This window comes from Aquarana catesbeiana, linkage group LG03 (assembly GCF_042186555.1).
Source record: "Aquarana catesbeiana isolate 2022-GZ linkage group LG03, ASM4218655v1, whole genome shotgun sequence".
NCBI lineage: Eukaryota > Metazoa > Chordata > Amphibia > Anura > Ranidae > Aquarana > Aquarana catesbeiana.
The window spans coordinates 696,055,001-696,078,903 of NC_133326.1; the positions used below are offsets into that span (position 1 = coordinate 696,055,001).

The 23,903-nt window shown below is 40.1% G+C and overlaps 1 protein-coding gene across 1 annotated transcript in view; it reads left to right on the forward strand.

Moving 5' to 3' along the window:
- The window catches only part of LOC141134265 (olfactory receptor 11L1-like), a 44,676-nt gene extending 21,090 nt beyond the window's left edge, over positions 1–23,586 (forward strand). The window contains exon 2 of the mRNA XM_073623844.1: positions 22,639–23,586. Coding sequence (XP_073479945.1) covers positions 22,639–23,586 — 948 coding nt within the window. The remainder of the gene's footprint in view (positions 1–22,638) is intronic.
- The last annotated feature ends 317 nt before the right edge of the window (positions 23,587–23,903 follow it).

Sequence of the window (23,903 nt, forward strand, 5' to 3'; positions counted from 1 at the left end):
TGGACAACAGCAGTGCAGGTACACCATAGGGCCAAGGATGGCACCCAGAAACTGTATCTTGGAAGCTTGGCACAGAGGCTGCAAGGACACACAGTCAGAGGTAGATGCCAATACCCATTGGGATCAAGGACTTGGTTCAATAGCAAACCAAGGTCAGCACAGATAGACAGTAAGGGAGTAGTCAGAAGTCAAACTAGAGTCATACATGAGGAACAGAAGAAACATAGTCAGGCAACAGGCAGGGGTTGTTCAAATGAAACAACTCACCACACCAGGTGTAACTGATACACCCACTGGAACACACACCTGAGTGCTATCCCCGGCTTGCCTCCATGGTAAAATGTCAAAATAAATGGCTGAACCTCACATGGGCTCCATGTAAAGTTTATTGGAATATGAAAATATCCAAAATTATACCAGAGGACACCAGCAGTAGTCAAGTTAGATGCGTTTCACATAACAAAAATGTGCTTAATCATTAGTGATTAAGCACATTTCTGCTGAGTGAAAAGCGTCTACCTTGACCACTGCTAATGTCCTCTGTTGTCATTTTGGATATTTTCATATTCCAATAAACTTTACTTGGAGCCCACAATAAATGCAGCCGTTTCTTATTTAGGCAGGGGTTGTTACCAGGAATATAGCAAAGAGGGAAGACACATTAAGGAGTCAATGCTGCTCACCCCAATATGGACAAGAAAAATGGGAAAAAGTCCCCCGAGCGGGGTTTTTAGGCAGCTAGCTATAGATATGAGCAAGGCATTAAGTAAAATATTAAAATACTTTATTGAAGGGTAATGAATGAATGTAACAACATATAAATATAAGTTGGGAGCTCCAGTGGGAAAATACCCATACCAAATACATATAATAGCAAACATAGGTTATACACAGCATGTGATAAGGCTATTGCATAACAATCCTGATGCGTTTCGACCCATGAATTTTGAAGGCTCTGATCGAGGGGTACATCCAAACTCAGTGGTAATTATGTTCAAAGTGTTACTAAACATGTTGCTAAACAAACTTGCCAATGCTGTAACTCTTTTAAATAAGCTGTACATACTATTATAAATTTTTCTTTTTTCTTTAGCAAACTCATCCTCTGAAGAGACCCCAAAATTCATGGGTCGAAACGCGTCAGATTTGTTATGCAATAGCCTTATCACATGCTGTGTATAACCTATGTTTGCTATTATATGTATTTGGTATGGGTATTTTCCCACTGGAGCTCCCAACTTATATTTATATGTTGTTACATTCATTCATTACCCTTCAATAAAGTATTTTAATATTTTACTTAATGCCTTGCTCATATCTATAGCTAGCTGCCTAAAAACCCCGCTCGGGGGACTTTTTCCCATTTTTTCGTTACCAGGAATATGACACAGTGTGGTCAGAGGCAAGCCAAGATCAGAATCCAAAATCCACAAGGCAATGTCAGGAGCAGGCCATGTCAGCAACATGAGATCAGACAGCAAGAGCAGGAACACAGGAACACAAGTCACTCGTGCATGCTGGTTACTGGCCAAAGTCCTTCTGTGAGCTGCACAAGTATGATCATTAGCAATAACTTTACAAGTATTTGTCCCCTGACAGTGTATCTAAACCCAAAAACAAAAATGCAATATATTGTAGTGTTTCAATCCTCAGATTTGGTGGATGCATTTTTTTCTGGCATTTTTATCTTGTGATCCTGCCAGCCAGGGGCGTAGATAAGGGGGGGGTCAGGGGTGTTTAACCCCCCCCAGAGTATCCTGGCAAAATGCCCAGACAGTGTCCCTGCTGTTTAGCCTCAGCATCAGCACAGTAGAAGCAGAGTTTTGGAGTGCAGCAGCCAGCCCCCTTCTATTGTGCCCCATCCCCTCAGTTTAATAAGAGGTCTCCCTGAAAAGCATGAAATTACTGCAAGGTTTCAGATGCCAGCAATTGACAGTGCACGGTTGAGGGAACTCCTAGACTACTCCTCGAGGTATCAAATGACACACACGAGGGAGACTGGGGATGCAGAAGATTTCCTACTTATGTGCCGTGCTGAATCTAAAGGTCTGGTAAGTGGGGAGGTATACATTTTCTGTTTTGGAAAGTAGGAAGTGATAATTCCAGCCTGGGGGTTAAGGAAAGGGGGTGGGTTTGCTTTTGGAGACAGGGGGATTTTCTTGTAAATAAGTTTACAGGGGGTTGTTAATAGCAGGGATTTGCTTCTGGGAGGGAGTTTGATTGGATGAAGGGAGATTTTCTTCATAATTAGGAATCTTTGCTGGGGGAGAGGGTGTTGACTGAGGGAGAGATATATTTTGCTTGGGGGGGGGTTTAGAAACAGGGGGTTTAATTTTTGGAGGAGGGAGATATTTTAAAGTGGGAATCTTTGCTTGGGGAGGGAGGGTTCTTAGGCAGGAGAGGGGGATTGTTTTCCTTTAAAAGATATATTTTTTTAAAATTATACTTACGTAGGTGGATGGAGCATTGATCCAATGTTGCATCTGTCCCCAGCTGCTTATAAGATCAACAACAGAGCAATTAGAGACTGCTGATTACTCTGTTCTCTTCCTTCAGTGAGCAAAAAGTGGTGACTGTCAGTCCCTGGTTCTGCCCCCCTCCCCCAAGCTCACTGGAATTCCAGGCTGTGGAGGGGGCAGGAGCGGCTGGCTCAGGGTCTCTGTGGCTCACCGAGAGGCTGAGCGAGCTACTTACTTGTCCAGGCATCTGGGTGAATCCTGACTTTAAAGTTAGAATCTTTCCACAGCCTGAACCAGCTGAGCGATATCAGCTGACAGCGGGCTATAGATGGCTGGTGGCTAAAAATGGGTCACAAAAGTGCAGAATGAACTGTACTCCTCCCCAGGAGAAGTACAACCAAGCGGTATGCCGTCCCTTCAGAGTGTATGCACCGGTGACATCACCGCTTGCTTTCCATGTGAATATCTCCTAAACACCATATGTTTAGGAGATATTCACTGTACCTACAGGTAAGCATTATTATAGGCTTACTTGTAGGTACAAGTTCAAAAGCTGGGTTTACTACAGTTTAAGACTGAATAAAAGCCAACCATATTGACTGGATGCAATGGCCACCATCCTGTGGTAGGCAGTGCACATTTTTTTTTTCATCTCTTAAAACATTTCATAAAATGTCTTAGGACACAGTTTTTTAAGGTTTAAATAAATCACTGAATTTACTGCCCACCACAATATGTTGCCCCTTGCACCTGCTCAACTTGCACAGTAAGGCTAGCTAAAATCCAGTCTTGGGCCTCATTCATATATCCTACATGATAATGGTGCAGCAAGTATACTGCAAATACCTGCACCCGGGATATCAGATGTTCCAATCTCTGCTCAGCCTGTACACCTGAGTGATGGGCTGAAAAGAGCCAGGGCTGTCTGCTGCTGTACACATGTATCCACCTGTATCTGCACATCCAGTGGTTACCTGCAGGTAGAGATATATTTTTGCCCTTGGATAAAATCTCTCTGCATCAAGGGTCAGAAATTTGTCCCTAACAGCAGGTAACCACTGTGACCCACGGTTTGTTAGCATGTTGCTCAGGCTCAATCGATGTGGGGAGTAATGTAGATGACACTGAATGTGCTAGAGGAGTTCCAGCTCATCCCAGCTCCTGTAGTCACTGAAGAGAGAAAAAAACATCCCTGGTGCCACGCATCCACGGAGCCCTATGGTAATATAGTAGTGATGGGAGAGACCTCAGCCCGGGGTTCTGCTGGGCAACACCCCAATGTGTTTTGCTTTGTCCCCCGGAGCTTAAACATGGGGTCCACTGGATGTACAGATACAGGTTAACAGCAGTGGCTCTTTTCAACCCATCACTCAGTGGAACAGGCTGAGTAGCTGACTGAAATTGGAACATCTGGTATCCTGGCTGTAGGTATTCATGGTATATTTGCCTTTCCATGGCGATTTAGAACATATGAATGAGATCTAAAGCCTGGCTCACACGGTAAGTTTTTTTTTTTTAGTTCAACCCAGTGGGCCGAACGAAAAAAAAAAAACAGCTTACAACATCATATAGTGTGAATATACATTTCATAAAATATAAATATTGATACAAAAGTGATCCATAAAGTTCTCAGATGCATAAAGGTCTGTGATACTCTGACCATCCAGGGTCAGTTTTCAGCGTCCTTAATCTAAAGATAATAAACTTGATAGGTGACTGTGATCACAGCGATCTTCAGTAGTGATTATACTCAGGTGCTCCCCACCCCAAGGTAATGTCCGCTCACCTCAGAGCGTGTGACCTCGCAACTAAGTTTGGTTAGTACATGCTTTTGAATCATCAAAACAGATTCCAGGTCAGGTTGCACAGTCCAAATACTGCTCAAAGATGTGGCATCATGGGTCTGGTGCGTTAGTGCACCGCTCTATAGCAATGCCTTAATAGCACCAAGCCGTGGATGAGATTGTGTTCTCCTACTCAATATGACAGACCAGATGCCTCTTGTGCCATCCAGTCCCCTCCCCTACGCATGTCGATACAAGGGAAATATCTTATCTTCATCAGGGGGATGCTTCAGCAGATCATTAAGGGGATAGCGCAGCACATGAGTTATTTATTTATCTGTGATTCTCACACCTTAGTATGGGATTAGTGCTAGCAGCTGTCATGATACTATTATAAGATAGGGATCTTTGATTTGGTAGCTCACAAGACCTTTACTACTATTTTGACATGATTTAACCATTCCTCCTCCAACATAAAAGTGTAAATGATGCCTTTAAGTTTGAAAGACCTGAACCTCCCCCCCAGGAAAAAAATATATATTTACGGCCCTGCTGCCAGCAACACATTTCTTGTCCTTAGATGTCACGGCACACTCATGTATTGTATATATCATCATAGACAGGAAGTAGGCTAGGACTACAGAACATTTGTCCCTCCGCTCATCTCAATAACATTTGGGGGGAGTTATGTAGTCCACAGAAGTGAACCTGACATAACCGATAACTGATGAGTTTCATAAGTACAGCACAGGCAAAAAACAAGGTTTATGTTTTTATCAAACAGATATATTAAAACTGTTTTGGAGATTTGTTTAACGGGGGGAGCATATATACATTTTTAGGCTGGCCATATATTCAAAATTTGGCTGGTTCAGCAGGGACCAGCCGAGATTTGATCCACGCGGGGCAAGCTGATTGTATCCAAGTCAATCCATTAATCAACTTGAGTATATCCAGCCTGTTGGATGATTTGCATGGGATTACTATAGCTGCTGGCAGCAATAATTCAAGGCTCCCTGCCCCCCTCTCAGGGCAGAACACAGTAGCACACACAGTGGGAAGCATTTCTTGATCAACACTGACTGCAATAATAGGAGAATCAAGCTATTTTCTTACCTTACACCCATGGTGTCTCTCATGGTGTCTTGTTGTCTCTCATGTACCCCTTGACTTTGGGCAACATAAAAGCTGACAAAAAAGAAAATCTGATTCATCCTCTTACTATTTCATACAATCTATTTTTTGTTTGTCATCCTATGACAACTACAAGGTAGTAGATGTTAACCTCCCTGGCTGTATGATTATTTCAGATTTTTGCATCTCAAAGCGGTACAATTATTTTGCATAGAAATTTGGCGTTTTATATTGTAGGTCTGTAATTCTTAGCAATAACACACTTAGATCTGTCCACCAAGAGTCTAGTAGATATCCCAGGTATGATGAAGTTTGAAACACAAAATCATAAATTATAATATAATAAATAAATATAAATAATTAAAAAAATAATAATATAATAATAATAAAATTAATTTCCCCACGATTCACTATCGCTCAATTCTGCAAGTGTTCTAATTTACTATCGCTGTTTTCTAGCTGACACTTTTCAGTTGCTATGGACAATCTCAAGTTTCCAGGCAGAAAGAACATTTGATTTTTACTTATTTTAATTTGCCACCAGGCTTCGCCCCCACGCATCGCGACGCTCGCAGGGAATGGAGCCTGGCACAGAGAGGCTTTGGGCAGAGGACGGAGCACGCAGACACCGCAGGGGGATATAGCAGGATCCTGGGGACAAGGTAAGTAGCCTGCACCAGGATCCTGAGATGTAATCCCGAGTGTGGCTCGGGGTTACAGCTAATGTTGCTGAAATTTAACCCTGAGCCACACTAGGGAATACCTTCAGTGAGGCTACTATAAATTTAAACACTATATATTCGCGATATAGCAGGCCTACACACCTCTATCCTTTAGCTATCCTACCTTCTCAAAATCTACCTAATGAACCGCATTCCTTCCAGGTTCTACACAATTATTTAAGGGCAACAGCATTATTTTTACCTGTGACTGCTCCCTTATACTGTCATTTGAAAATGTAAAAAAAAAAAAAAATACCAACTTGTTATGCACTTTACCTAGTAACATTGTACCAGATTGCATCGTTTATAATCACATACATAGCTCCAACTGGGCAGATACTTGATCTCCATCGAACCCAACTAGTTCTCGAACCCACACAGAAGGGACTACATATCCCCTTTTCCCCATCCGGATCACCCATCCTTTTTTACGTTAGGTAGATTTGCTGGCCTATCTCTACCTCCGGTTCATATACTCCCTCCCACTTTATACTTCTAAAGAATTACCCAATACACCACAACCTCTGCATCACCATTATCTCTCATTAACCCCCTATATTCTCACCTCCCCCCTTCCTCTGCACCTCTATCCCTCCTTACCCTCCCTTCTTTTCTCTCATGTCCCCCAATACGCTTCTCTCTCTGCAAAACAGAGCTTGAGACAACTTTGTATAATACCACCCTAGGAACAACACACACCTGAATACTTGCCTAAACATCATAAGCACACCAACTTACCAATACTTACCATGACTTCACAACACTCTCACTCTACTCCTCTTTTGTTGAAAATGATATCTGTTAATGCCAAAAGTTTAAACATACCTGAAAAATAATCTCAGTTTCTTTGAGAATTTCACAAACCTAAAGCTAATATTGTCTGCATTCAGGAAACACATTTCATGTCAGACAAAATTCCAAAAATAACCGACAAGGAATTTCCACTAGCATACCATGCAGCAAACAAAGAATCTAAAACAAAGGGCGTTTTCATTCCTATTTCTAAACAAACACCCTTTCAACTGATCCATACAATCTATCAAGCAGGTATATATATTATCCTTAAGGTAAAGATTGGCTCACAGCCTATCACAATCGCCAACGTCTATGCACCCAGAACCAAGCAGGTCTCATTTTTCCGCCAAATAGCAGACTTGTTATCTTCTTTTTCATCAGGGATGCTAATTTTCAGGGGAGACTTTAATATCCCTCTTGTCCTACTTATAGACACATCTTCAGGCACTTCAGCAATACCCTACAGAACAATAAAACAAATTAAACTACAGCTCCAAGGACTCATGCTACACAACACTTGGAGAACACTATGGGGGGTCATTTACTATAGCGCTATGGCACTAATTCGCGCAAATTGCCGCGAATTAGCGCTAATTTGCGGCAATTTATCGCAAATTAGCGATAATAGCGCTAATTCGCGCTAAAATGGTATTCACTATAGCGCTGGTGAGAAAATACTCCCAAAATCGAATTTACTATAGCTCCCTGAAACTAAATAGAGCACAAACCCTTACTCTGCTAAAACCTAGAGAATTGCACATGGAAATAATGTTTAGAGCATGATATAATTGCCTAAATGGTACTGAAATATGCGGTATATTATTTAAAGATTATCTGCTTTTAAACTGTGTGAAAAAGTGATTTCTACACTGAAATATCTTTAAAAGTCTGAAAAGTGAAAAATTCCCCGTTTTGGACAACTAGGTGCCAACACAACTGAGCATGCTCAGACCTGAAAACAACTCTCATTTTAACTCAAGTGTCTTTTTTACCTGGAGGTATAGTAAATACCAAAATGAGAGCTAATTAGAGAGCATTTTTTGGGAGTTAAAATCTGCTCTAATTTAGTCCAAATGAAGTTTCAGTCATTGATTCTAATGGAACAATTCTAACTTTCACAAAAAAACCTTTTAATGTTGAGATGAAATGTATCTTTCCGTGAAATAAATTTTCCTTTGCAACATTGTTGCTTCTACTTAAAATATTTTGATTTGAAGAATGTTACAATGTGGAATGTTTTGATGTTTTGGTAAAATATATTTTTCTCTGTCACTTTCACTTGTTACTCTCCATCTCACAACAATCTTTACCCCAAACTCACACAGGTGTCTTTATAATCCACAAACAATACCATTGCTGATGAAAATTTAAAATGAATCACAATTTTTTGTGCTTTGTATTATTTCCAAATATTCATAATTTGAGCCCAAAAAATGTGATATGTGCACCAACATCAGAAATCAAAATGTAATTCCCAAAAATTTGAGGGTAATATTCTACTCTCACCCACAAAAAAACACCAAATATCACAGAATAAATCAAGAAGAATAACTCTTGAGTAATGTAATTCCATCACCTGTATGTCCATAGAAATGCAGTATTAATGTGTAGTTATGTGTAGTTATGTGTAGTTATGTGTAGGAGGGTCTCACACGTGGCAGCTCTGTGGCCTAGAGGTTAGAACTACTGCTTAGTATCTCTGAGGGTCTTGGTTCAAATCCCAACCATGTTACTTCATGTAGAGAAGTTGTCTCATCTCCCAGGTCCTATAACTATGTCTAATTGTAGGAGGGTTCCACCACCATTGTAAGTCTTTTCCAGATACACTATATAGCCAAAAGTATTGGGACGCCTGCCTTTACACACACATGAACTTTAATGGCAGCCCAGTCTTAGTCCGTAGGGTTAAAATTTGATTTGGCCCACCCTTTGCAGCTAGAACAGCTTCTGGGAAGGCTGTCCACAAGGTTTAGTCTGCCTATGGGAATGTTTGATCATTCTTCCAGAAGTGCATTTGGGAGGCTAGGCACTGATGTTGGATGAGAAGGCCTGGCTTGCAGTCTCTACTCTAATTCAGCCAAAGGGTGTTCTATCGGGTTGCAGCCAGGACTCTGTGCAGGCCAGTCAAGTTTCTCCACCCCAAACTTGCTCATCCATGTCTTTATGGACCTTGCTTTGTGTACTGGTGTGCAGTCATGTTGGAACAGGAAGGGGCTTTCCCCAAACTGTCCCCACAAAGTTGGGAGCATGAAATTGTCCAAAATGTCTTGGTATGCAGATGCCTTAAGAGTTCCCTTATCTGAAACTAAGAGGCCAAGCCCAACCCCTGAAAAACAACCCCGCACCATAATCCCCCTCCACCAAACCATTTGGACCAATGCACAAAGCAAGGTCCATAAAGACATGGATGAGTGATTTTGGGGTGGAGGAACTTGACTGGCCTGCACAGAGTCCTGACCTCAACACAACAGAACACCTTGGGGATAAATTAGAGAGGAGACTGTAGGTCAGGCCTTCTCGTCCAACATCAGTGCCTGACCTCACAAATGCACTTGGAAGAATGGTCAAACATTCCCATAGACACACTCCTAAACCTTGTGGACAAGAAGAGTTGAAGCTGTTATAGCTGCAAAGGGTGGGCCAAATGAGTTTTGAACCCAATACTAATACTGGGATGCCATTACAGTTCATGTGTGTTTAAAGGCAGGCATCCCAATACTTAGGCCAATATACTGTATATTGCTTGTGACACTGAGCATGGCTATGGACTTAGGGCTGGTTCACACCACAGAGATGCAGAGACCATGTGTGGGGCTGCCTGGTGGCTTAGTGGGTAGCCGTTCTGTCTAGCAGTACCTGGGATGTTGGTTCAATTCCCCAACATGCTAATCCTTGTGTTGAAGTTTATATGTTCTCCCTGTGTGGGTTTCTCACCACAATCCAAAGACATGCTGCCACTTTATTTGTCTCCTGTCGAAATAGGTTCTAATGTAAGAAAGTTAATTTTGGACTTTATATTGGAAGCTCATTGCAGCCAGGGACTGATGTTAATGTTTATTAGCACTAATCATGCCCAGGGACTTGGACATTTCAAATTTTAGGGTTTACACTGCACAGGTACATATGCTTAGAAAACTGTTGCTTTGTTTATGTGGATGCAAATGGACTTTGATCTTTGTCCTGTAGTTGGAGATTTGATGCACATAGCCAAGGCTAACACAGTTGGAAATAGTATTATGTGTTCCTGCTCATCAGGTGAAATCACTTTAGACATACATGAAGAGACAGATTGAAAGATACTGGTGGGCGTGTACTTCTATTGGGTGTGTCAGTGTGTTAACAATACAACTTCTCTTATATAAAGGCTTGCAGTAGGGGGGTTCGTTTGGCCTGAGAAGGTCAGGTTTTTTGTTGTGATGGAGAAGGAATGATATTGGGAGAGTTGATGAAATTCTTGTGCATTTTTTCAATCAAAAGTGGGTTTATGTGGCCATGCTGTCAATGTTGTGCGTGTATTGTTCCTGTCTGATCATGCAAACATCGTTTGGAAGCATCTGCTGACCTACTCTTTTTGATCTCGTTTAATCGTGTACACCGAAATGCAGCTTCCAGCAGAACATGGTCACCAATGTATGTATGTGTGGATTGTGGGCTGGTGGTGGGTGTTTTGAATAAGTCTTTTGCAATATTATGTTGGAATGCTTTGTAAGAATGACTGTTAAGTGTGTTTCTATAATCTTTCAGATAATAATGTGATGTGTTGCCCGTTATACACTGAAATTAAAGCTGTGTCCACTCTAAGGTTTTGTCTAATTTTAGATTGTAAGCTCCTATTTTCCGTTGCTAAATGTAGCACCATATATCCTGTCCAAATTTTTTTGAAGCTAGTAAATGTAATTTTTTTTTTTCTGCTGGTAAAATAAAAGTACATTGAGCTTTTGTTGTGGTGTGTGTGGTGTTTTTTTTTTTTTTTTTTTTTTTTTTTTTTCCGTTCTACTTTTCTTTCTTTTAGTTTTTGTGGGTGGTGGTTTTGGGAAAGTGCAATATCTTTTAAATTTTATTTCAATATGTATTTGTGCACCAAAAAACTAATCTCTTTGCCCTGGTTCACATGCTACTTTGAAATTGCGCTACTTCACTTGAAGTAGCACAATTTCAAAGTAGCAAGGTCAGCGTGATTTCAGGTGGCTTCATACACAAATGTCTATTGAAGTCGCACCTGAAATCAGCAAAAGTAGTGCAGGAACTACTTTAGCAAATTGATGTGGTGCCACAAAAAAATGTTGCATCAATTGGAACAGTGCCATTGCCAATAGTCATGCGATTTGATCTCTCAAATCGCATGACCAATCCCTCCAATGTAAACCTAGGCTTCTGCACAACTGCAAGTTATATATAAAGATTCCACCTTTATCATTAACAGCTGTGGAGAATTGCAGGTAATGAATTCAGCTGGTGGATAGGCAGTGTTTGAATGTGTCAGCTCTGGTTCACATTGGTGTGATTTGACATGTCAAATCTGTGGCAATTGCACTGTTCTAATTGGTGCAATTTGTATTGATATTGGTGCAGAAACCTGCACTGATGTCTCTGATGTTGCCCCCACAGTCGGGACTGACATGCAGGAATTAAATTGTGGGAGTTCAGCTGAACGCTTTCCTCCCGCTGTCAGTGTGAACCAGGGCTCAAACTGGGCCTTTTGTCTTTGTAATTCACCTGCTGCTAACCCAGGGACACCATTTCTTAGCAAACTCCCTTAAGTTTACCTTCAAATATATGTAGAAATACGGATTTGCATATCTGAAAATAAAAAAATACTAATCATGGTTGAGATCAAATATTCGCAGCTGCAATCAAAAGCGTGGTTTCACCTTCTGACCTGGAAATTAGTCATTGTATGCACCCGGAAGTTCCTGTGCTGGTCAGGATCTTCATCTAGGTGGACATGGCGAGGTCTCTTTAGCAGAGAGGAGGCGCTGCTTATTGGCCGGGTAAGTGTAGGATATGTACTTGTGCTTAATCAATGCGGGGTGGATGTCATAGTTAGATTTGGTGTGGGTGGGGTTCATTGATTTGTTTGGCATCACCACACATTTGCTTCCGTCCCATGTGCACACATCACTTCCTGCATTTGTTCTGCTGATGTAAATCAGTAAGGACTATGCAAGTATAAATGAGAGCTCCTTTTATTAAAATATATATGACTTGTTCCACAGCTGGGCGAATTTTCCAGCAAATTTGGACCTCTGAGTTGCATGACAAGTTGTACCCCATGATTCTCAATGACAACCATTCATATCTGTGCTACTTTAAGTCGCACCAACTTCAAAGTAGTCCCTGTACTACTTTGGTGAGACTTGAGGTATATTGAGTACAATATTACACAGGCATTCCCAGAAGTTGCCAAGTTGCAGCGGCAAAGTGGCAGCAAAATAGTGTGACTTTCAGGTCGCAGCAGTGTGAATGAGATTCAAGGATAACACCTTTGAATTTGGCCCTATTGTCACTTGTGCATCCTGAAGGTGTAGCAAATCCGTCCCTGCACTACCTTGGTTTGACTTTGATGCAATGTGAGGTCCATACACCACAAGATACACAGACATTGCTTCAAGTCATGACAAAGCTGTGCAATTTTAAGGTCGCACAAGTGCAAATGGGGCCTTATTCAAAGGTGTTATCAATTAATCGCATTAGGTTACTTTCACACTTGGGTGACTTTTCATGGAGCTTTGGACCTCAGAGTCACATGAAAAGTTGTCCCCCTTGATTTCCATGCATATTTATTAGAGCTGCTCGATTAATCGTCATCGTGATTTTTTTTTCCCCTTTACGATCTTGAAAAAAGAGTTTCACGATTCTTGCTATGCAAAGAACTCTCTCTGCTCTTCTGAAGCCACAGCCGAAAAACCAGGAATTCTGCCAAGAATTAGAACGTTCTTTATCAGTGAACTTAACTAGAAACCTTGTAACAATTTGTCAATTAAATAGAATTCTGTGTAAGTGAGGAAAGTTTAACTACTTAAACACTAAACATTTTTCTGACATTTGTTGGTTTCAAGTTAAAATCATTTTTTTTTTGCTAGAAAATTACTTAAAACCCCCCCAACATTATATATATTTTTTTTAGTAGAGACCCTAGAGAATAAAATGGGGGTTGTTACAATATTTTATGTCACACTGTATTTGCGCCTTTCAAATGCAATTTTTTTTGGAAAAAAGTACTTTAATGAATTAAAAAAAAAAAAAAGAAAAGTTAGCCCAATTTTTTGTGGGATAATGTGAAAGATTTTACGTCGCGAGAATCGTGATCTTTTTATTCTAAGCAAAAAAATTGTGATTATCATTTTGGCCAGAACCGTGCAGCTCTAATACCTATGCAACTTCACCCATGTTCACATAGGTCTGAATTGACATGTCAAATTGTAGGCCAAATCGGCGCCTATTGATGGCAATGGAACTGTCCGAATTGGTGCGATGCCACAACGATTCCCAAAAGTAGTTCCTGCACTACTTTGGGAGACTTCAGGGGGCGATTTCTTACCTCCCAACTTTTTGAGATGGGTATAAGGGACACCTATTAGCAAAAGTAGGTAGGCATAGGACACCTTCTTAAAGGAGAACAGTTGGGACCTCTGTGATTTCACTAGACATCTGTGCAGGAAAGTGCACTGATGTCTCTGAAATCGCTGACAAAGTCGGGCTGAGTCACACTTGTGCGACTTTGGACATCAGAGTCGTATGACAAGTCATACCCCATGATTTTTAATGAGTACCATTCATATCTGTGCGACTTCAAGTAACACTGACTTCAACGTAGTCCCTGTACTAATTTGGTCTGACTTTGATGCGAGTTTAGGTCCATAGACCTCAAGTTTACACAGGCATTCCCTGGAATTGCGGCAAAATTGCTGATGCAAAATCATGGGAAAGGTGCGTGTCTTTCCCTGCGACTCCTGTGTCCATAGACCTCAAGATTACACAGGCATTGCTTAAAGTCGCATTAAAATCCTGCAACTTTCAGGTCGCACAAGTGTGAAAGGTGCCTAAGTCACTGTGCTGAGTACTATTTTATACCTAGAATATAAAGTAGTCCCACCATCAAACACTAGTAAACATATGTTCTCAATATAATTGTGCTCAAATGGCTGAAAATCACACAGATGGTATCACCTACTGAAAGCTTGTATTGTACTCAGCAGCATATGCTGAAAAGAGGCAAATGCCCAATGCCACATCGGCATGAGCATGGTTGTTACTATAATATTAATGTCTGAAATGCAAAACATTATTGTATTGAATCAAACATTAGTAAATGTATTTTCTCTGTAGGTAAGTGCTCAGCTCTGTAGCATAGCGGTATACCCTGCTGCCCCCAAAAGTTCAAGCCATGAATTCAAATCCCACTGACAGCATCACCTCCCAGAAGTGTGCATTGTATTCAGAAGCATAATTAGGCAAAGCACATCAGCTTGCTTTATTCCATATTTTAACTCTTCAAATGCATGCAATGGTATGTACTTATTCAATAATATGGTATGGAATTCCAAAATTCAAGGAAAGAAATGTCATAGGGTCCCCCCAGTACATACCAGGCCCTTCGGTATGGACTTTAAGGGGAACCCCACACCAAAATGTAAAATAAATTTGATGTGGGGCCCCCAAAATCCATACCAGACCCTTACCTGAGCATGCAGCCTGGAGGTCAGGATAGGGGGGGACTAGTGAGCACCCTCCCCTTCTGAACCTTACCAGGCCACATGCCCCAAAGCACCTTTTCCCCATGTTGATGGGGACAAGGGCCTCTTCCCGACAACACTGGTCGGTGGTTGTCGGTCTGCAGGCAGGGGGTTTATCAGAATCTGGAAGCCCCCTTTAACAAGGGGGCTCCCAGATCCTGCCCCCTATGTGAATAGGTATGGGGTACATTTTACCCCTACCCATTCACCAAAAAAAGCAGTGAAATGTAAAAAAATTAATAGCCAGTTTTTGACAAGTCCTTTATTGTAGAATAGCTCTGAGCTGTCTTCTTCCCTGAGCCATCTTCTCCAGACGCTGTCTCTCCCTCCTCCATCTTCTCCCCAAGCTGTATTCTCCCAGAGCCGTCTCTCCTGTCGCCGCAATCTGCTGTGTTCTTCCGCACCGCTGGTTACCCGCTAATAAAAAAAAAGCTGCTCTTCTTCCATGGTGGTCTTCCTCCACTGTGTTGTCACCCGCTGTGTGGCATCTCTTACATAGCCATGGAGCGGACTCTCCGGGTGACATTATCGGATGGCCACAGAAGACCACCACAAGAAGAGCGGCGCTTTTTTTATTAGTGGGTAACCGGTTGCGCTGAAGAACACATCAGCAGGAGAAGATGGTGGCAGCAGGAGAGACAGCTCGGGGAGAAGAAACATCAAACACTAGTGAATGTATTTTCTATGTATTTTCTATGTATGACTGTGCTACACCCAATAGGCTAGCAGTCAGCGCTTCTACCTTGAAGAACTCATGGGTTCAAATCCCACAGAGAAATACTAAAAGATTGAATTGGTGAAAAAAAAAGCAAATGACTATTAGCCAATTAGCCAAAGCAGCATATGCTGAGAATAGGTGAATGCCAATTAGCCAATGCACTTTAAATTTGGCTGATTCTATTATATTAACTCTTCAAATGCATGCAATGATATGTAAGTATTCAATACTATTATGGTGTGAAAGTCCAAACACCACACACTAACTAATGGGCAGATTACATTTTTTTGTTTGTTCATTTTAATTCGCTTGTGCACTGAAAAAATAAACACAGCTGGGGGATGGTAGGTTGGCTGGTATTTGAACTTGTACCATGAGTGCTGTGGAGACATCTGAGCAGACTACTAAGCCATTGTGCTAAGTATGACACCTGCATAATAGTGTAGTATGATTAAAGAATGAATATAAATAATTACCGCTTTATAGTCACCTGAATTAAAAAATAAAAAACAACATACAACAAATAGATAACCTAAATGTTTAATACATGTAACTTTACAGAATAGCAGACATTACTATGTAATAATCATTCATAACTGCATTAGTTAGCAAAAGAAGGAAAAAACTAGGAATACTAATTGCAACATACATCAATAGATGCACACAAGGTAGAGCACATCTCACATAAAAATGTTTCTTTCACATACATGGATCATGATTACAGTGCAGTACTATATAACAACTTGGTAGGAATTGGCATTTGCATATACACGGAAGCGCTAATTAGCGCCAGCTTAGAATTTACTAACATGTGTTTCTCACTAATAGCGCTAGTTTTTCATTCGCACATTCGCCTGTTGAAATTTTATTTGGCTAAAATGGGAGCTATTATTTGCCATAGTGCCCAGTACTTCCTGGCGCTATAGTAAATGACCCCCATAGACTTTAACGGTGTTCGCATGCTTGAACAAACTTTTTTCCTGTTCACATGTTCTGGTGCGAACCGAATGGGGGGGGGGTCTGCTCATCCCTACCTAGCAGTAAAAAGGGTCACTGGTTCGTATTCCCAACCACACCACAAGACTACCTGCCTGGAGTTTGCATGTTCTCCCTGTGCCTGCGTGGGTTTCCTCCAGGTACTCCGGTTTCCTCCCACACTCCAAAGACATGCTGGTAGGTTAATTGGCTTCTGTCTAAATTGGCCCTAGTATATGAATGTGAGTTAGGGACCTTAGATTGTAAGCTCCTTGAGGGTAGGGGCCCATATTAGTGTATAATGTATATGTAAAGCACTGCGTAAATTGACGGCACTATAGAAGTACCTTAAATAAAAATAAATAAGTCTTCACTAATATTATGGTGTGAATCTCCAAAACACCATACACTAGCTAACAAGCAGTTTACATTTGCTAAACTTTATTGTATGGTATATAAACCATCAAACACTAGTAAAAGTATTTTGTATATATAATTGTGCTCAGCCCAATAGGCTAGCAGTTAGCACCTCTACCTTCAAACATTCAGGTATTGAAAGACTCATGGGTTCAAATCCCACAGAAGAATCCTAAAAGATTACTATTGGTGGAGAAAAGGAGAATTACTGTTAGCCAATTAGCCAAAGCAGCATACAGTGAATGCCAAGTAGCCAATACACTTTAATGTGGTTGATATTATTGTATTAACTCTTCAAATGCTTGCAATGGTATGTAAGTATTCACTAATATTATGGTGTGAATCTCCAAACACCACACACTAGCTAACAAGCAGTTTACATTTGATAAACTTTATTGTATAGTATATAACACATCAAACACTAGTAAAAGTATTTTGTATGTATAATCGTGCTCAGCCCAATAGGCTAGCAGTTAGCACCTCTACCTTCAAACATTCAGGTATTGAAAGACTCATGGGTTCAAATCCCACAGAAAAATCCTAAAAGATTGCATTGGTGGGAAAAGGAGAATGCCAGTTAGCCAATTAGTGAAAGCAACACAAATATACGTGTATATATATTTACTGAAAATAGGTGATTGCCAAGTAGCCAATGCAGTTTAATGTGAAAGTTTTTATTGTATTAACTCTTTAAATGCATGCAATGGTATGTAAGTATTCAATTACATTATGATGTGACATTCCAAACACCACACACTAGCTAAAGGGCAGTTTACATTTCTTTGTTTGTTTATTTTAATTCACTTGTGCACTAAAAAAATAAACACAGCTGGAGGATGGTAGGTTGGCTGTTGTTTGAACTCATACCATGAGTGGTGTGGCAATATACAAGCAGACCACTAAGCCATTGTGCTAAGTACAAGACCTGCATAATAGTGTAGTATTATTAAAGAATGAACATAAATAATTACTGCTTTATAATCAACTAAATTAATAAATAATAAATCAAAAACATAAAAAAAACAACATACAACAAATAGGTAACCTAAATGATTAATACATGTAACTTTACAGAATAGCAGACATTACTATGTAATAATCATTCAGAACTGCATTTCTTAGCAAAAGAAGGAAAAAAAAACTAGGAATACTAATTGCAATATAAATCAATAGATGCACTGGAACTAGAGCACATCTCTGATAAAAAATGTTTCTTTCACATACATTTCATCATGGCTACAGTACAGTGCTATATAACAACTTTATAAGAATTGGCATTTGTATATACGCGGAAGCGCTAATTAGCGGCAATTTAGCATTTACAAACGTTTGTTCTCCACTTTTATCGCTGATTTTCATGCGCAAATTCGCCGTTTTGTTTCCATTTGGCTAAAATGGGCTCTATTATTTGCCATAGTGCCCAGTACTTCCTGGAGTTATAGTAAATGACCCCCTATATCTCCAAGATAAAGATTTCACATACTTCTCATCCATACATTAGAAATATTCACAAACTGACTATTTCTTCAGTTCCCAATCTGACATACCTTTCTTACAAAAGGCCACAAGAGAATCCATGACACTCTCAGATCACCACCCAATTACCATCCAGCTGGTTTTCCCGGAGAACAAAAATCTGCAGACTCAACACCTCCCTCCTCAAAAACCCAGTAGACATACAAAGATTCAATACATGAATTGAAGAATACTTCTCACTCAATGATAACACAGAGACTTTCCATCTCACTCAGTGGGAAGCACACAAGTGTGTTATTCATGGAGAATTTCTACAAATGGCCTCTAGAACAAATAAAGAAAATCAGGCTAAAATATCATCCCTTATGACTCGCATCCGTACGCTGGAAGCGTCTAATAAACAGAACATAGCCACCAAAAGCTTGTCCAAACAAGACTTCTCCTTCTCGAGGAACTTAACATGAAAACCAAAAGACAATATATACAAAATACAAAACAAAAACAGTAGTGCTACAATCCACCACATAAAGGACAAACAAGGGAATCTACATTCCTCTAATGAAGAGATTGAAAAGCAATTTGAAAAATATTACCAAGAGCTATACAACATCCCCTCCAACCTCAAATGCCCCTACAGTACTGAAACAAGGGCTCACATCATTCAAGAGTTTCTTAGAAAATATGCCTCCTCACCAATCTCCATGTATGCCTCACATAAACGTGATGTCCCCCTCTCTGATGAGGAATTTGAAAAGGCTCTCCAAGAGATGAAAGTAGGCAAAGCACCCGGCTCAGACGGTCTACCATTACAATATTATAAAACCTTCAAAGAACTCTTAAAAAATCACTTTCTATTAGCCTTTCACTCATTCCAAACCGAAACCAAGCCCTCCCCACAACTTTTAGAAGCACACATAGCGGTCATCCTGAAAGAAGGAAAAGACACTTCCCTTGTCACAAACTATTGTCCAATATCACTCATTAACGTTAATGTTAAAATATATGCTAAAATCCATGCTAACCGCTTGATATCACTTCTTCACTCCTTAATCTCCCTTGATTAAGTAGGATTTATACCTGGTAGGGATAACACAATTAAAGCCCTAAACCTCCACCACTGGCTCAACTACAATGCAAAACAAGGCTTTTTCCTTTCTCTAGATGCAGAGAAGGCATTTGACAGAGTGGCTGGCGACTACATGGATGCAGTTCTTAAATTTATTGACCTACCAGACCTAATGCGTTCATACATAAGAGACCTATACTCAGCCCCTACAGGAAGAGTACATGCAAATGGCCACCTGTCAAACGCCTTTCATCTTCAAAATGGAACTAGACAGGGATGCCCTCTATCCCCAATACTCTTTGTCCTTACCCTCAAACCTCTTCAGAATAAAATACTTACAAACCCAGATATCAAAGGTATTACTATAAAAAAACAGACATACAAACTCGTGGCATTTGCTGACGACCTCCTACTTTTTTTTAACTGACCCACACATATCTCTACCAAATCTCCTAAAAGACCTAAAACATTTCCAGATGCTCGCAAATCTAAAAATCAACCATTAAAAATAGAACGTCCTGAATATAACGTTATCCCCAGATACAGTCTCACAATGCTAAAGAAAATTTCCTTTTACTTGGGCCAAAAACATATCTTGGGTTTAAAATCCCAACATCCCTATCAAATCAACTCAATTTTTCCCCTACTTTAAAGGAAACTAGGGAAGACCTAAAACGCTGGAACACTCTCAACATATCATGGTTTGGCAGAGCTTCCCTACTCAAAATGACTATCCTCCCTCGCTTTCTTTACATGTTACAAACAATCCCCATACAAATACCTACTTCCTACTTTTCCTCCTTTTGACAAGTATCAGCATCTGGAGAGGCAAACCTCCTAGAATTAAATTTTACTGCTTCACCCTTCCAAAGAGTAAAGAGGGAATTGCACTTCCTGACTTATGCCGCTATTACTGGGCAACCCACCTAGCCCAAGTAGTAGATTGGAACCTGCATCACACGGTAAAAGACTGAGTCACATTAGAGCACATAATCACCTCTCAATGCCTGAGATCCTTACCATGGATTTACCCTCAAAACATCGCCTGTCAAATCAAACTCCATCCACTGATTGGTCCTACTTTGGAAGTCTTCCATACTTCTAACAGAAATGCAAACCCAACTCCATGGTTGAGCCCTTTAACCCCACTACGGGCCAACCCAGACTTCTCCCCTGGCACAAATGAAAACTTTCTATGCAAGCTCTGGCCCCACAGAGACGCTTTGGCAATTCACCTTTTTCACAGAAGCTTTCTCTTGTCATTAGAAGCCTCAACACCAAGATAGCTCCTCACACTATACCATCTTAGACATATATGCAAATGAAACACTTCCTGACTAGGCCGGATACTGCACACCACTGGAAAAAACCTCTGTCTACTTATGAAATCTTATGCACTAAATAAAAAATCCCCCAAAACACCTTATCTCTGAATTGTCTATTTAAAGATCACTCAGCCTTCTCTAGCTCCTCTTGTCTAGCATGGGAATTCAATCTAAACACAAACTTCACTATTCCCGAGTGGGAGTCCATCTGCTCCTATATACGCAAAGGTTCCCTTAACATCGCCACACAAGAATGTGGGTTTAAGATTTTTATGAGATGGTACAGAACCCCTGCTTTGATCAACAAATACTGTACTAAAACATGATTCCCAATAGATGTTGGCGATGTGATGCCGATGATGGATCAATGATGCACATTTGGTGGTTGTGTTCTAAGATCCAACCATTTTGGAAATTGGTACACAACACTATTCTCTCTGTTACTTCAGAGAATGTTGAATTCTTTCCAGCACAATACCTACTTCATCATATAAATATTCCAAAGAAACGTTACCTCAAATCATTAACAATGTTTATGATAAACGCTGCCAAACACTGCATACCTTGTCACTGGCACATTTCTGCTTCTGCCATCCCAACGAAAGAGGAATGGTACTGCAGACTCAACAATATAGAAAAAATTTAAGAACTCATGAATATCTCACAGGAAATTATATCCAAATTCACATCAACATGGTACTGTTGGCAACACTATAAGACAACATCTGCATATGCAGAAAATGTCTGTTAACCTCTACCTCACATAACCACTTGATAGTAACAGAAATCAGCAAATTCATAACCCGACTATCTCCTCTTGGTCCATAGTGTGACACAATTGTATATAGGGACCAGCCATTACACATCAGAATGAACGATTAACCCAATAAACCACTACTATGACTAATATAGCTTAAGCAGAGAGAGAGAGGAGAATCCAGCCCCCTCTCTACCTTTTTATTTTCTTTTTTTCTCTTTACCTCCTTTTCTTCTTCACCCCTCCCGGTCCCTCACCCTGTCCTCCTATCATTACATCCCCCCCTGTTTTTCCTTTACATCACAACCTAATAAAATAAATAAATAAATACAATATTAAATAAAACATGTTATCTTTATAGCTATAAATTTCTCCCAAAAGTTAACATATATAAAGACTCTATGTAGACACCAATATGCCAATTTTTCTTCTATGGTTACCTTGAAATATAGACCCGGTAATAGAGATGCTCGAACACAAATAAGAATGTTCTTCTGTATGCGTGTTTTCATGTTCCTCCCACTTGTGATCCAACTGTCTACTTATTACCTCGTTAATAACATAATAAATGATATGTTACTTGTATGCCTCTTTAACATCAATAAAAATGTATAAAAAGAAAAAAAGAATTGAATAATCTATGGGCTGCCTAAAGCCCCGTACACGCGATCATATTTTCTGATGGGAAATGTTGGATGTGAGCTTGTTGGCGGTAAGTCTGACCGTGTGTATGTTCCATTGGACAATTGTTGGCGGACTTTCCGCCAACGAATGTTGGCTAGCATGTTCTCAAATTTTCCACCAACAAATGTGTGTTGTCAAACTTTACGACACAAGTTTACACAAGTCCGTCGAACAAAAGTCCAAAGTACAAACACGCATGCTCGGAATCAAGGACGAGCCAGAAGTGCTCTGTCTTGTAAAACTAGCATTCGTAATGGAGATATCACGTACGTCTTGTACGTCTCTACATTTGTAATTGTTGGCCAACATTTGTGTGACCGTGTGTATGCAAGACAAGTTGGAGCCAACACCCTTCAAACTAAATTCCACGGTTTTGTTGTCAGAAAGTCTGATCGTGTGTACGAGGCTTTAGAGTCACAATTTGTGGATGGCCTAGATAGGGTGTTTGTAATCTTGGACCTGTTTTTGGTATAGAAAACCCAATACCAAACACTCCCAGTACAGTTCTCAGCAGCAGAAACTAAAGTAGGTTGTTATTATTTCTAATATTATTTTGTGTGTGTTTTTTCTTTTTTTTTTGTGACACAAAGACATCATATGAGAACAACATCACAGTCATTTTCCTTCTGGGGTTCCATGACATGGATAGATTTAATGTATTGCTCTTCATTTTGCTGCTTATCATTTACTGTATGACAATATGTGGCAACTCCTTGATTATCACATTGGTGTCCTACAGCAAGAACCTTCACTCTCCCATGTACTTCTTCCTTACTCAGCTCTCCGTAGCTGACATCTTGTTGACCACAGATATTTCCCCTGTCATGTTAAACAGTGTTCTGCATCAAGGGTCCTCCATATCTTTTTCTGGATGCATTACTCAGCTGTATTTTTTTGGTTTTACCGAGGGTTCTGAATGTTTTCTTCTGACCATGATGTCCTATGACCGCTACCTAGCCATTTGTTCTCCATTGTATTATTCCTCCATTATGAACCATGTCCTTTGCATGAAATTAATTATTGCCTCTTGGCTTTTAGGCTGCTTTGCTGTGCTGATTCTGATACATGGATTAAATCAACTATACTTCTGTAGATCAAATACAATTGACCATTTCTTCTGTGATTTTTACCCTGTGATGGAACTTTCTTGCTCAGATATGTCTATGGTTCAAATAGAAGCCACTTTAATGTGCATTCTTGCAATTGGCTTACCATTCTTTGTGATAGTAATTTCATATGTGTGTATTGTTTTAACCATTTTAAAAATACCATCTTTTTCTGGAAGAAAGAAGTCCTTTTCGACTTGTAGCTCCCACCTTGCAGTTGTGTCAATATTTTATGGGACTTTATTTGCCACTTACATAGATCCAAAGGAAGGACAGATGAAGATTCTCGGTAAGACATTGTCATTGCTATATACTGTGTTGACACCATTATTAAATCCTTTTATATACAGTTTGAGGAATGAAGATATCAAGAAAGCTTTGAGAAAGGTCATATATATAACCAAAATGCTTCCTGTTCAAAATCTTGGATGACTTGATGGGTAACTTTCCATAAAAATACCCAAGTACCTGTTCCCACCACAATTTTGTCTTTTGACATATGCACAATTTTATATGTATTTAATGTGGCATTCCACGATCAATCTAATTAAGCCTAAACCTTCTCCTACTCCCCTCCTAACTTCTATAATAACTACACTGTAGAAGGTAGATGCAATAATTACAGATTGGTGAGGCAGACTGGGTCCATGGCAAACAATTGCTAATATGAGTATGTTGCTGTGAGCTCGCTACACTGGGGAGTAATCTCCTATGCCCCCTCCTTCTTTCTTCTGCATCAAATTTAAGTA